The following is an 11921-nucleotide window of genomic DNA, read 5'->3' on the forward strand; positions in this document are numbered from 1 at the left end:
CGATGAAGGGGAACCCCACCACTTTCCCTGCACCAGAGGTGCCAGGTGCCGCAATGGCCCTGAATGGCACACCAGACCCAGTAAGCCAACAATGGCTGCGCCTGAGGTGTGGATCTCGTAGCTGTGGTGTCCTGGTGGCCAAGCAGGTGGCCGCCTTTCACTCCTCCGCCAAGACTTCAGTGCTTGCTTGCCATGAGGTTGGGTCCCCCAGGGACTGACAGCCTCCTCGGCCCACCCCTGCTTAGTCTGTGGTCTGGAATGAAGGAAAAGCTCCATTTAGGCAGCCATGAGTTTGTTTTCTCAGGAAAATGTCCCAGTTAAAGCACGACCATCATCCATCCGTTCATTTCATCACAACTGTGAGAACCATCTTCCTCCTAGGGGGGTGCAGCTCAAAGACGAAATGAGGTGGAATCGCCTTCTTGGCGGGGACTTTCCAAGCATTTCCTTGGTTCCTGGTTAATATGCATATAATATAATATGGTTCCTGGTAATTCCTGTACCCTTGAGGTGGGTACAGCTGCCTCTTTGAGAACAGGCATGAGTGGGCATTGCAAGTGCCAAGAAACAAGGGCCTCCTCTGCGCACACACACACACACACACACACACACACACACACCCTTTGCTATCGGTTCAAACGCTGAGTTGGCTCATCCAGCCAGGGGAGGGAGGAGGTGTGGCAGTGTTACGGTTAGGGCTTCAGCAAGGAGTCCCTCTGATATAGCTAAATGACTTTCCCTTTGTTTTCATTCAGGCCAATGATGATGGTAGTTATGACCACACAACTTAAGCCCCACCTCTTTTTTTTACATATGTGCATCACTTGCAAGTGCCATCTTCACCCTTGTGACCCCACTCCAAGGAACTCATGCTGCAGTTGTGCCCCCACCCCCCACCCCAAACCAGGCCGAACCACAAGGAAAATAGCTGGATGCCATTGTTAGCGGGGTGCCTTAGGGTCCCCTGGGAAGAAGTGGGCCATCAGCTCGACCTGGCCAGAGGGACGGAGGGAGGGGCCTGCTGGGCACTTTGCCAGAGCCCCGGTGGTGCTCACTCGGAGGTGTTCTGATGCTCACTCGCCCCCTTCCTGCCTCCCTAAATTAAGGGAGGCCAGAAGGAAAGACTTGAACCCAGAAACTTCTCCGTGTTGTCTTGAGACTCCCACGGCCCAAGGCGGAAAGCGCCTCCGTGTTTTCTTTAAGGACAGCCCTGAGGAATAGTTCCTCTGCGGCCAGAGCAGAAGGGGCTCTTTATCCTTTCTGGGAGTGGCTCCTGTGAAGAGCTGCTGCTGGTTGGCTGCCAACCTTCCTGGGCTTAGTGGACCAGGGAAAGGCACCTCCTCCTGCCTCTGAGAGTGGAAGGGGGGAAGGGCCAGCGCAGGCGCCCAGCAAGCTCACAGGCTGCGGCCAGGGGAGGCAGAGAATGGCTTTTGGCCCCCTCCAGCTGAGCCCGGGAGGAGCTGCCTTCTCCCTGGCAGCAAACCCGAAGGAGGCTCCGAAGAGGGGCTGGGAGGGGGGCACCCATGCACGCCTCTCAGCCAAGGATGCTGCCTTCTGACCCTTCTGACCCCCCCCCCCCGCCATTGTGCTTTGGCCGGCCCAGCAGAGGCAGACTCTCATCCCTTTGCCCTTCACGCAGATCCATCTGGCCGTGGCCACCTGATTCCTCTGGCTTGACTCCAGGATCTGTCACAGCTCCACCAGCAAACCCAGGGTGGCCCTGCAGGGAATGGCCTGCAACAGTCCTGCCCCTTCTTGCTCGTGGCCACAAGGAAAGGCCTCCCAAGGGGGCACCAGAGGAATGGGCACCACATACTTCCACCTTGGCCGACTCAGCCACCCAACCTCCAAGTGGCAGAAAGCAGGCAGCTCACAAGCTGGACAGCAATAAATTTATTAAGTATTCCAAAACATAAAAACAGACACAGACCAGTAAAAAGTAAAGAACAGAATCCTTGAATTTATCAAAGTGACTAACAGAGGGATTTGCACTAACTCAAAAAAAAAAAAAAAAAAATGGAGATTGGGGAGCTGGAAGAAAAGATGGTCAAATACTGAATTTTTAAGTTTTGGAACGCTTGGATCAGAAGTAACTAGAAGCTGGTTGTCTAGAGCTCATCAGCTGGGAGAGCTGGCAGATGAAGGTGAGCCACGGGGTGGTGCTAAGGGCGGCTTCTTCCCAGGGAGGAGGGCGGCGTGTGGCTCCCAGCCAGGTCCTCACTTGGCACCCTGGGCTTCAGACTCTTCCTCGTCATCTTCGTACATCTCCCCTTCCTCTTCAGCAGTGGCATCCTGGTACTGCTGATACTCGGAGACCAGGTCGTTCATGTTGCTCTCGGCCTCTGTGAACTCCATCTCATCCATGCCCTCCCCTGTGTACCAGTGGAGGAAGGCTTTGCGCCGGAACATGGCCGTGAACTGCTCTGAGATGCGCTTGAAGAGCTCCTGGATGGCGGTGCTGTTGCCAATGAAGGTGGAAGACATCTTCAGGCCACGGGGCGGGATGTCACAGACGGCCACCTTGACGTTGTTGGGAATCCACTCCACAAAGTAGCTGCTGTTCTTGCTCTGGATGGCCAGCATCTGCTCGTCCACCTCCTTCATGGACATGCGTCCCCTGAAGACTGTGGCCACTGTGAGGTAGCGGCCGTGGCGGGGATCGCAGGCAGCCATCATGTTCTTGGCATCAAACATCTGTTGTGTGAGCTCAGGCACAGTTAGGGCTCGGTACTGTTGGCTCCCGCGGGCTGTCAGGGGAGCAAAGCCGGGCATGAAGAAGTGGAGGCGAGGGAAGGGAACCATGTTGACCGCCAGTTTGCGCAGATCCGCATTGAGCTGCCCTGGGAATCTCAGAGAGGTGGTCACCCCACTCATGGTGGCAGAAACCAGGTGGTTGAGGTCTCCATAAGTCGGGGTGGCCAACTTGAGGGTCCGGAAGCAGATGTCGTAGAGGGCTTCATTGTCGATACAGTAGGTCTCATCTGTGTTTTCCACCAGCTGGTGGATGGAGAGGGTGGCGTTGTAAGGCTCTACCACAGTGTCAGATACTTTGGGGGAAGGCACCACGCTGAAAGTGTTCATGATCCGGTCTGGGTATTCTTCACGGACTTTGCTAATAAGGAGGGTCCCCATGCCAGATCCTGTGCCCCCACCGAGGGAGTGAGTGAGCTGGAAGCCTTGCAGGCAGTCGCAGTTTTCACATTCCTTTCTCACCACGTCCAGGACAGAATCCACCAACTCGGCCCCTTCTGTGTAGTGCCCCTTAGCCCAGTTGTTCCCTGCACCACTTTGACCTGTGCGGGAAGAATTGAGACACCTGTTTGATGGGTAAACCAGCCTGCATTTTTCCTTGCCTAAAAACACCTGATTCTGCCTCAGAAGCCAAGAAGGCCTTGAAAAACAATCCTGGCCTGGAAGGAGCTTCTGTGCCCCTCGTTGCCTTTGGCCTAGCTGGTTCCCCCCGTCAGAATGACCAACCCCACCAGGGCCTTTCCATCCCTCCCAACCCACAGATGCAATTCCACCAATCCGAAGGAGAAGCAGTGCCATCTCCAGGTGTAGAACTGGGTGCTACATTGAGGAGGGAGGGAGGGAGGGAGGGAGGGAGGGAGGGAGGGAGACCTGGGCAAGAGGAGCACAAAGAGGGACAATACCAAAGATGAAGTTGTCTGGCCTGAAGAGGTGTCCAAAAGCACCTGAGCGAACACTGTCCATGGTGCCAGGTTCCAGGTCCACCAGGATGGCTCTGGGGACATATTTGTGAGCTGGAAAGACAAAGAAGGTTTTCCCCTTGAATGGACAAACCTGGATGGTTCATCGACCAAACGGGCCCTTGCATTTATTCAACACGGTTCTTCCCTCCACTCCTTGAGTGATCTATAAAATACAGAGCTTGGTCCCTCCACATGTGCTTCCTGCTGGAAGACAACCAGCATGAGTTCCTTTGCCAAGAGTTACACCAAAAAACCTGCACATGAGGGCTCAAAGCATCTCATGCTCCTTACCACCCCTTTATGCTTCCTTCTACTGGCAGTGCTATGCTCAAAAGGTGCATGGCCAAATGACCTCCCTCCTGGCTTTGGGAACCCAGGAGCCCCATCCTTGTTCTCAATGCCAGCACCAGGTGGGCTGCTGGGTAAAAATTAGTGTGAGGCCATCTTTGTGTAGACTTCATTTTCTCCCTGGTAGCACTGGAAGCATTGAAAGTGCCTGAGGGAAAGACCTGTAGGTCAAATGGGATGGTCGGCCTGTGTAATTTCCAGGAAAGGGCCGGAGGGAAATTCTTGGTGTCAGAAGACACTGGTTAGGTAGGGAGCAGAGCTTACAGGAGGCTTCATTGTAGTACACACTGATCCTTTCCAGCTGCAGATCAGAGTCCCCGACATAGTTTCCACTGGGATCTATCCCATGCTCATCACTGATCACCTCCCAGAACTGAGAAAAGAACAAGAGATTAGAAAAAAATGAGACACATGGTTCGGATATCTTCAACAAATAAGAATTGGAATCAGAGCAGTACTAGAAGATTTATTCTGTTGTTATACTTTGAAAAAAACAATTCCGAGTTGCTTCTGTTCTGCCCTCCTTTTGCCAAAAAACTCAACTGGCTATCTTTCCTCCACAACCCCCCCCCCCAAAAAAAACCCTCAGATTTTGCCAGTCAGCCAAGTCAATGACCTCTTCCCTAGGAGACCACAGGTATGCTAGTCAAGGGACCTGACCATGGTGCTGAAACCACCCCTTCTCCTCCCTTGAAGGCATTCCCAGCTCATGGCATACGTGGGGGGGGGGGGAGGGTTGTTGTCACATTGCAGCCACCTTCCCAGGGAAGGAAGCTTAATTTCCATAGGGCTTCTCTTAGCTCCCAGTGTGCTTAGCTGTAAAGGCACATCTGGCCCCACTCCGAAAGCCAATTAGGCTACAAGAACAAGCCAAAAAAGGAACAAGACATTTTGCCCTTGAAATCTGATCCAGGAGAGCAGATCCATTTCTGTAGACTAATCCCATTGGGAGATAAAGCACCCGACTTCTGGGCAGGGGTGCAAATGCACTGGGATCAATAGTCAGATGCGGACTGCAGCAAGAGCCTCACACGCTCCCCAGAGAGCCTTGAAGGGCAACAGCTCATCAAGATATGGTTTTCTAGCGCTTGGAGCAAACGCTCAGTCTCGTAAACAAGGGCTACTACTACTACGCAGCAGCAGCAGCAGCAGCGTTCCCACAGGGGACAGCGCAGCTTCCTTGGATGGGATTTTCATGGGTTTAAAGATTCTGCTCTTTCCTCATGGAATGAGGACGGTGGAAGTGGAGGCGGCGGCACCGTCTTCCAGTGGTTTGCAGGTCAGGGACACAAGGCATCCCTAGCAGATGGAGCTGCCACCGTGAAAGGGCCCTTCCTCACCGGCGAGGTCCAGAGTGCAGGGAGCGGCCACACGACAGGCCTGCCTAGTGTTGTACACGAACGGGAGACTGGAGGTCCACAAAGAGTCTGGCGGGGTTTTTAAAAGGGACAGAACTGACTCTAAACGGTCTTTAGCCTTTAGCCAGGGAGCTGAGCACTTCAGCTAGATTTGGGGACCAGTCTTTTGGGGAACCGGCCTGCTGCCCTAGGCCTGATCTGGGCCGAGGAAGCCCAGCTGAACACCCGGCTCAGCCCAGTGGATCACAGGCTGAGATATCCCAGAGGGAGGCCCAAGCGAGGACGTAGGCCGAGATGGCCAACGGATGGCAGCTTCGTAGGCAACCTCAACCTGGCGTACCTGGGTGGCGTTCACAGAGTTGTAAGGTATGTTAAATGAAGAGCCAGTCGCATGATAGGAAGGAAATAGTTGAGGAAATCAAATCCTCTTCTGTGTCATGCAACAAAACGCCTGACCTGGGACTGCACTGATGTGGGACTCTGGCCAAAACTGACCCTCAAAAACTCCTCTTAAATCTCCTCCCTGGGGACTGCGGACACGGAAAGGCCAACCTCAGTTGGGCATGGATCCAGTTACAGGGTCCGTGGGTTCCCATGGATTGTTCCTCATAACTAGCATACGCATAAGGCTGCTTATATAGCCCGTGGGGAGGAAACCTGCCTCCCCCAGTGTTACTTTTCATGGCAGGCTAGTTGTCTCCCTGGTGCATCTCGGGGGGGGGGGGGTATAAAGGTTATGCAACCAAGGGCGTCCCTCGTGATTTGTTTGCAGTGAAGCTTAATTCAGAATTCAGTAAGATTGAAGGCTGGTATTCCAAGAGCTATTTCTCTTTCACTGGTGATATGAAATAATAATAAGGTGTACATAAGTATCATAACGCTTCTTTGAAGAAAAGTTCCTTTGTTGTGGAGCAACATTTCCTGGACAAAGACCCCATATCCCAGAACAGCCCGTTGGAGGGCTGAACTGCTTTGTCAGAAACCAAACCTAGGGGGGGAGGGGGAGCTCATTATTCATTGGGGGGGGGCTGTGGGCTGTGTGGGGCGGGCCCACCAGGAGAAAGGCAGGCTGTCCTTCCCAGAGGAGGGAGGGCGGACCCCAGGCTCAGCTGCCAAAGTGCTCCGGAGGCTGCTGGGCTCCTCCACCCCCGGGGATGGGGTCGGCAGAGCAGGGCTCACTGCAGGGAGTTGGCCTCCTTTTTATTCAGAGCAGGCACGGGTGGGGTGGGGCGGGAGAAGGGGACTGGAGGGATGATTAGCCAGCTTTGTGGCACTGAGTCACGGAGGCAGCTGGAGTCTCTCCTTCCTGCCACAGCCTTCTTGGGATCCATTCACTCTCTGCTTGGAGGAAGAAGCCCCTTCCTCCCACCAGCCCACCCTACTCCCCCAAGTCTGTCCTTTCAAGCAGGAGGTTCTCATTGGTCTGCCCAGCTCTTTGTCTGCCGTCCAGACACCTGCTGCCCTGAGGTCTTGGGAGTGGGAAGGGGCTTCAGGGGACAGAGAGCCCCTGCCTCCAATTAGCGCTGCCTGCCAAGCTGGGAACATCCTTTAAGGACCCTCCTTCCCCATTTTGCAGCTCCGGGGACTGAGACGCAAAACAAAGCGGCCAACAGCCTTCATTCTGGCGAAGGAGAGAAAGGGAGACGCCCCTCCACGAAGAGGAAGATCGGAGGGGCGAAAGAGAGAGAGAGAGAGAGAGAGAGAGAGAGAGAGGCTGCTGGAAAATTGATGGCAGGGAGACGGGAGCCAATGGACCAAGGTGCCCCTCAGCTTCTGGCCTTACCAAGGTCACGGTGTCCAGCACGGTCTTTGTTCTGGAGATCCGGGGGTCTTTCAGCTGCCGAAGGAGACCACTCCCCGCTTTGTCTTAGAGAGGCAGGGGGAGGGGGAGTCCCGCTTCGGCCACCCTTCAGCCCCCCCCCCGGGCATCGCCCCCAGGAAGCCAGGCCACAAGCACCCGCGTCTTGCCAAGCCGGCTACCCGCCGCCCTCACGCACAAACGGGTCCGGGCCAGAGAGCGGTGCAGGCGCCTCTTGCGCAGCTGAGCATCCCCCCCGCGTCCCGCTCCCTTTACCTTGGCTCCGATCTGGTTGCCGCACTGGCCCGCCTGGATGTGCACGATCTCTCTCATGCTGCGACGGCGGCGGATAGGGCTGGAGGGCGGCAGGCAGCGGCAGGAGCGGTGGGCGCGGAGCGATTGGAGGAGGCGGCCGGGCTCTGCCGGCGGGTTTTATCGGGGGCGCCTGCTGCACCCGGGCTGGGCGCTGACGTCACGGCGGACGGCTCGGCCAATCCGGAGGCGCCGCTGCAAAATACTGCACCGGCTGCAGCATCAGGACCAGGCGCCCTTGCACGAGGCGAGAAGGCGGCGCTGGGTTTGGCCCCTTGGGATCGGGCGCATCGCCTCCTGCATGCGTTACGCAGCGAGGCTCGCTCCAGGCTCCGACTCTGGCGCTCTGCTGGAGAAGAGTGCCTCTGAGCGTGTGCGGAGGGCTTCCTCCTCTCCGGCCCGCCCCTCCCCCTCCCCGGTGCCAGAACAAGCCGGGATTGCAAGGGAACTTCGGTCCTGCTCGTCGGTCCCGTCCTGTGGCTGGGAGGGTCGCTTTCTTTCGTTCTCAACTCGCTCTTGTTACGCACTTTTTGTGAGCTGCACGCGAGCCGACAGGCTGCCTCCCGGCGGCGCGTTTGGGCCGCGGCCGACCATTTCCCAGCCCCGGGCCAGGGAGGATTGGGCGACGGGGGCTTTGGGCCTAAGAGCAGCAGCCTTTAAAAGGGGAGGAGGCGGAGCGCCGCGGGCAGGTCCGGAGAGGCGGGGGACAAAGGCCCGCTTGCCTGTAAGGCGGGGGGACAGGAGAAGCGAGCTGCCGCAGCCCACCTTGGGCGGCTCGCAGGCCCTTTGTTCCGGCGCCCGCATCCCCAAGGAAGCCCGGGCCCCGCCCGCTTTTCCGGAGGGGGCAGAGGGAGGGGACACGTCCCCCCTCGCCTTTGTGTCTGCGCCGCGGCTCCCCTGCGGGAGGGGAACAAAGCCGCGCGTGCCGACTCTGGCCCCGGCGCAGGAGGCGGCCGAGCCGGCGCTTGGGCTGGGCCGGAGGGGCGAAGGCGGTCCGCGCGAGCTGCGCTCCCCTCCTCCTTGCCGCTGCGGAGGATCGGCGAGGCCGGGGGAGCCGCCCTTGCCCTCCTTTGCCCCGGCGGCCGGTCCTGGCGCGGCTGCTAACGGGCGCGATTCCAGCCGGAGGCGTCGGGAAGGCCGGCCTTTCCGCGCTGCTCCTCTCACGCCTCTCGCCGGCGAGCTCCGCCGCTCAAGCGCCGAGGCCCGGCGTGAACCCCGCGGTTCCCTCCTCGGCACCTTGATTAGCTCTGACCGGCAGCGAGGAGGGGCCGAGGCTCGCTCTGTACCTGCTCCCGAGCCAGCCTGGCCGCCCAGCCGGACAAGGACGCGCTCGCTGGCTGGCGGAGAAACGCGGGTGGGATCTCCTCTCCCCTTCAGTCCCCCCGCCCCCCCCCGTTCTCCCCCTCCCCCGCTTCCTAGTAAGATGGGAGGCAGAGGTGACTTAGAAGGTGGTGGCCCAGGGGAGAGAAAGGAAGGAAGGAAGGAAAAGAAAGAAGAGTGGAAAGGACTGGAAGAAGGGAATGCTGAACAAAGTTGGAAGTGCGAGTGGCACACACCCACTGGCATCAGATGGCAAGGAATGGGTGTCCAGGGGGCATGTTTTAAAAGTCAAGACTCAGCGGAGTCATTGGGACTCCAGCCTCTTTAGGTGTGCCATTCTCTTGTGGCCGCCTTCTTGATTTTTGTCACCATGCTGGGTGGAGCCATTTGATGTTCTTCTTTATTGTCACCCTCCTGATGCAGATGTCTTCCGCTGGAGCAACCACCCAGTTCCTCCTAAACCCTCCATGCAACCGCAAGGCAGCCCTTTCTTGGACCCAGGCTGGAGGCAGATTCCATCCCACCCAAAACCCTTAAGTCAACAATTGCAAGCCCTTTTATCTCCTATGTCTACACAGGAACAACCTGCAAGGATTATATTTCAGGTAGGAGAAATAGAACCCGATGGGCGCGTAGAAGATGGACCTCATTCCCTGGATCCATCCGTCCATCTGACCCACCCAGCCAAGCCAATGGCCTTGTTCCTTCTACAGAATGGCAGATGAAACCCACCCCTTAGATTCCTTCCCCCCCTTCAGCCGGGATCCAGTGGTTGAGTCCATCCATGGCATGCCACAGGCAGGCCAGCTGCTTCTTTGGTTGTCCCTTGGAGAGCAGCCTGCTTGCCCCCCCTTCACAAGGAGGGACTTCAGTCCCAGGTGACCTATCAAGCTAATTTCCGGAGTGGATTCACGTCGTCCCTAAGACCAGCCTTGTCAATGATCGAAGTAGGATTTTAAATACGACCTTTGGAAACATCATGTAAAAGAAGATGGGTACCTCTATAAGGGGCTTGCAAGGAACTCACACTGAAATCCCGCTCAACTGGCACAAATGGGCTAATATTGCAAAGAGTGATGCAGATCAGAAGTCCCAATTCTCCCTTTGATCCCAAACTCCTGTGACCGTCATGCCTCATTGGCATTGGCCTCCCCTCCCCCGACACCCTTCATGCCACCCAATTTAATTCAGACCCCTTTCATCCTTAAAGGGTGGGCAGCTGCCGCAGATGAGGAAGGAGAGGCGCCTGCAAAACCCGAAGGAAGGAAGCGCACTGATCGGTCAAAAAATGTCAAACTTTAGTTTTTAGTACAAAGCAACAACTATCCTGTACAAAATGGTGTTTGCATTCAAACTGCTAGTGTAAAGCATAAATTCTGCCCAAGAGAAAAGTGGAACTGAGTGGCTGCTGGATAATTATTTAGCTGCTGGATAATTTTCTTGTTCTCCAAGTTGTCTATTGCAGCCTTGCTCACCTCACATTGCAGAAGAGACGCAGGCATGAATCCGGCTCTCCAGCAAACGATCCCACAGTCCAGGGTGAGAAATGTCTGGGACTGCCTTCTCTGGCCCCCAGCCCTGGTTCTGAGCCACCAGTTTTACAGCAGGATTTGAGCGGGAGATGGGGGGCGGGGTGTAGCCCTTTGTCCTCTGCCAGTTGGGACTAAACAGAACCAGTGGGAATCGCAAGAGAGTGTTTGCTGGGAACAACGATAGGAGGCAGCTGCTGACACAAGACGCCCCTTAGGGCAGATTTCGGCAATGTGACTCTTTCCAACTCCAGCCTGTGGCCATCCAATAAGTGCCCAGCTGGCTACAAGGCGGAGAGAAGAGGCAGGGTGCTGGGCTTTTCCAACGGCCAGAAACCTCTTCTCCACAATTTCCGCTGCTGAGTCACGAAGAGTCGCCTGCTGGCCCTCAACAGCGCACCGAGCCCCTCTTTGGGGTGAGGGTGACTGCCTTGCACCGGGTCCTAGGGAGCCAGCCTCTCCTTCTCTGTCACCAGAGACACAGGGCCACCTCTTTCAATGTTTTCCTGAGCTCCTGGCTCCGGAAAGCGTAAATTATGGGGTCCACCACAGAATTGCAGATGATGAGGATGAGGTAGAGGCTAAAGTAGCGGAAGTAGCACTTGCAGGCAGGACGGCTGGGGCAGATGAGGAGAAGGATGAGGTGGAGGAAGAAGGGTCCCCAACAAATCAAGAAGACCCCCAGCAAGATGGTGAGGGTGATGGCCCCCTTCATGCTGGTAAATTGGGGCGCATGCTGCTTGCCATACATGGTCGAAATCTGCCTGGCGTGCCGGTGCGCCAGCACGAACATGTGGATGTACAGCCCTGCAATGAGGGTCAGCACCGAGAGGAAGAAGGCCACCAGGCACATGAGGACGGCTGTGCTGTCGTAAGCGATGAAGAGGATGCTGGAGACGATGCTGACCAGCCAGACAGCCACCATAAGGATGGCGGCCCGCTGGATGGTCATGATGCTGTGGTAGCGCAAGGCGTAGAAGATGGTGATGTAGCGGTCCATGGCGATGACCCCCAGGAAGGAGAGCGAGGACATCAAGGAGCTGCAGATCAGCATGTCCATGACGTTGTCCACCTGCTTGACCAGGCTGGCCTCGATGACCAGCATCCCGTGCTCTATCAACAGCATGAAGAGGGTCTCCACCAGGTTGCTGACACTCACCAGCATGTCGGAAACGGCCAGGCAGCAGATGAAGTAATACATGGGGGAATGGAGGTTCCGGTTTTTGACAATGGCAGCCACCACCAGCAGGTTCTCCACAAAGCTCATCGCTCCCAGAGTCAGGAAGAGTTCACTGGGGATCACCACTTGCTGCTCGCTGGCACAGAAGGTCTCGTTGGTCCAGTTGACCAGAGGATCAGTGGTGCCGTTGGGGAAATCCAGGGGCACCCTCATGGGGGACGCCTCAGGCATCCTGGGCGCTTGGAGGGCCGCTTGTGAAAAATAGGAGGGAGCACCAATTTTGGAAGAGCTTTTCTTCTTCAGAAGCGCTTTCGGGTGAGTGCCAGTATCTTTGGTTGCCCCAAACACTCACCTGTGGCCGCA

At 56.5% G+C, this 11921-nt stretch overlaps 2 protein-coding genes across 2 annotated transcripts; both read right to left on the reverse strand.

The window, feature by feature from the left end:
- Positions 1-1878: 1878 nt before the first annotated feature.
- On the reverse strand, positions 1879-7642 carry TUBB3 (tubulin beta 3 class III). The gene is made up of 4 exons (XM_026684883.2): positions 7494-7642; positions 4326-4434; positions 3654-3764; positions 1879-3293 (listed from the first exon to the last, which is right to left on the reverse strand). Exons 1-4 carry the CDS (start codon positions 7548-7550, stop codon positions 2218-2220), a joined length of 1353 nt encoding a protein of 450 aa, XP_026540668.1. The 5' UTR covers positions 7551-7642; the 3' UTR covers positions 1879-2217.
- Positions 7643-10702: 3060 nt separating this feature from the next.
- Positions 10703-11921, reverse strand: MC1R (melanocortin 1 receptor). Its single transcript, XM_026684888.2, has one exon. The coding sequence runs from the start codon at positions 11787-11789 to the stop codon at positions 10848-10850; it is 942 nt and encodes a 313-aa protein (XP_026540673.1). The 5' UTR covers positions 11790-11921; the 3' UTR covers positions 10703-10847.

Source organism: Notechis scutatus, chromosome 9 (assembly GCF_049901735.1).
Source record: "Notechis scutatus isolate UNSWTSFEM ecotype Mainland chromosome 9, rNotScu1.2, whole genome shotgun sequence".
Taxonomy (NCBI): domain Eukaryota; kingdom Metazoa; phylum Chordata; class Lepidosauria; order Squamata; family Elapidae; genus Notechis; species Notechis scutatus.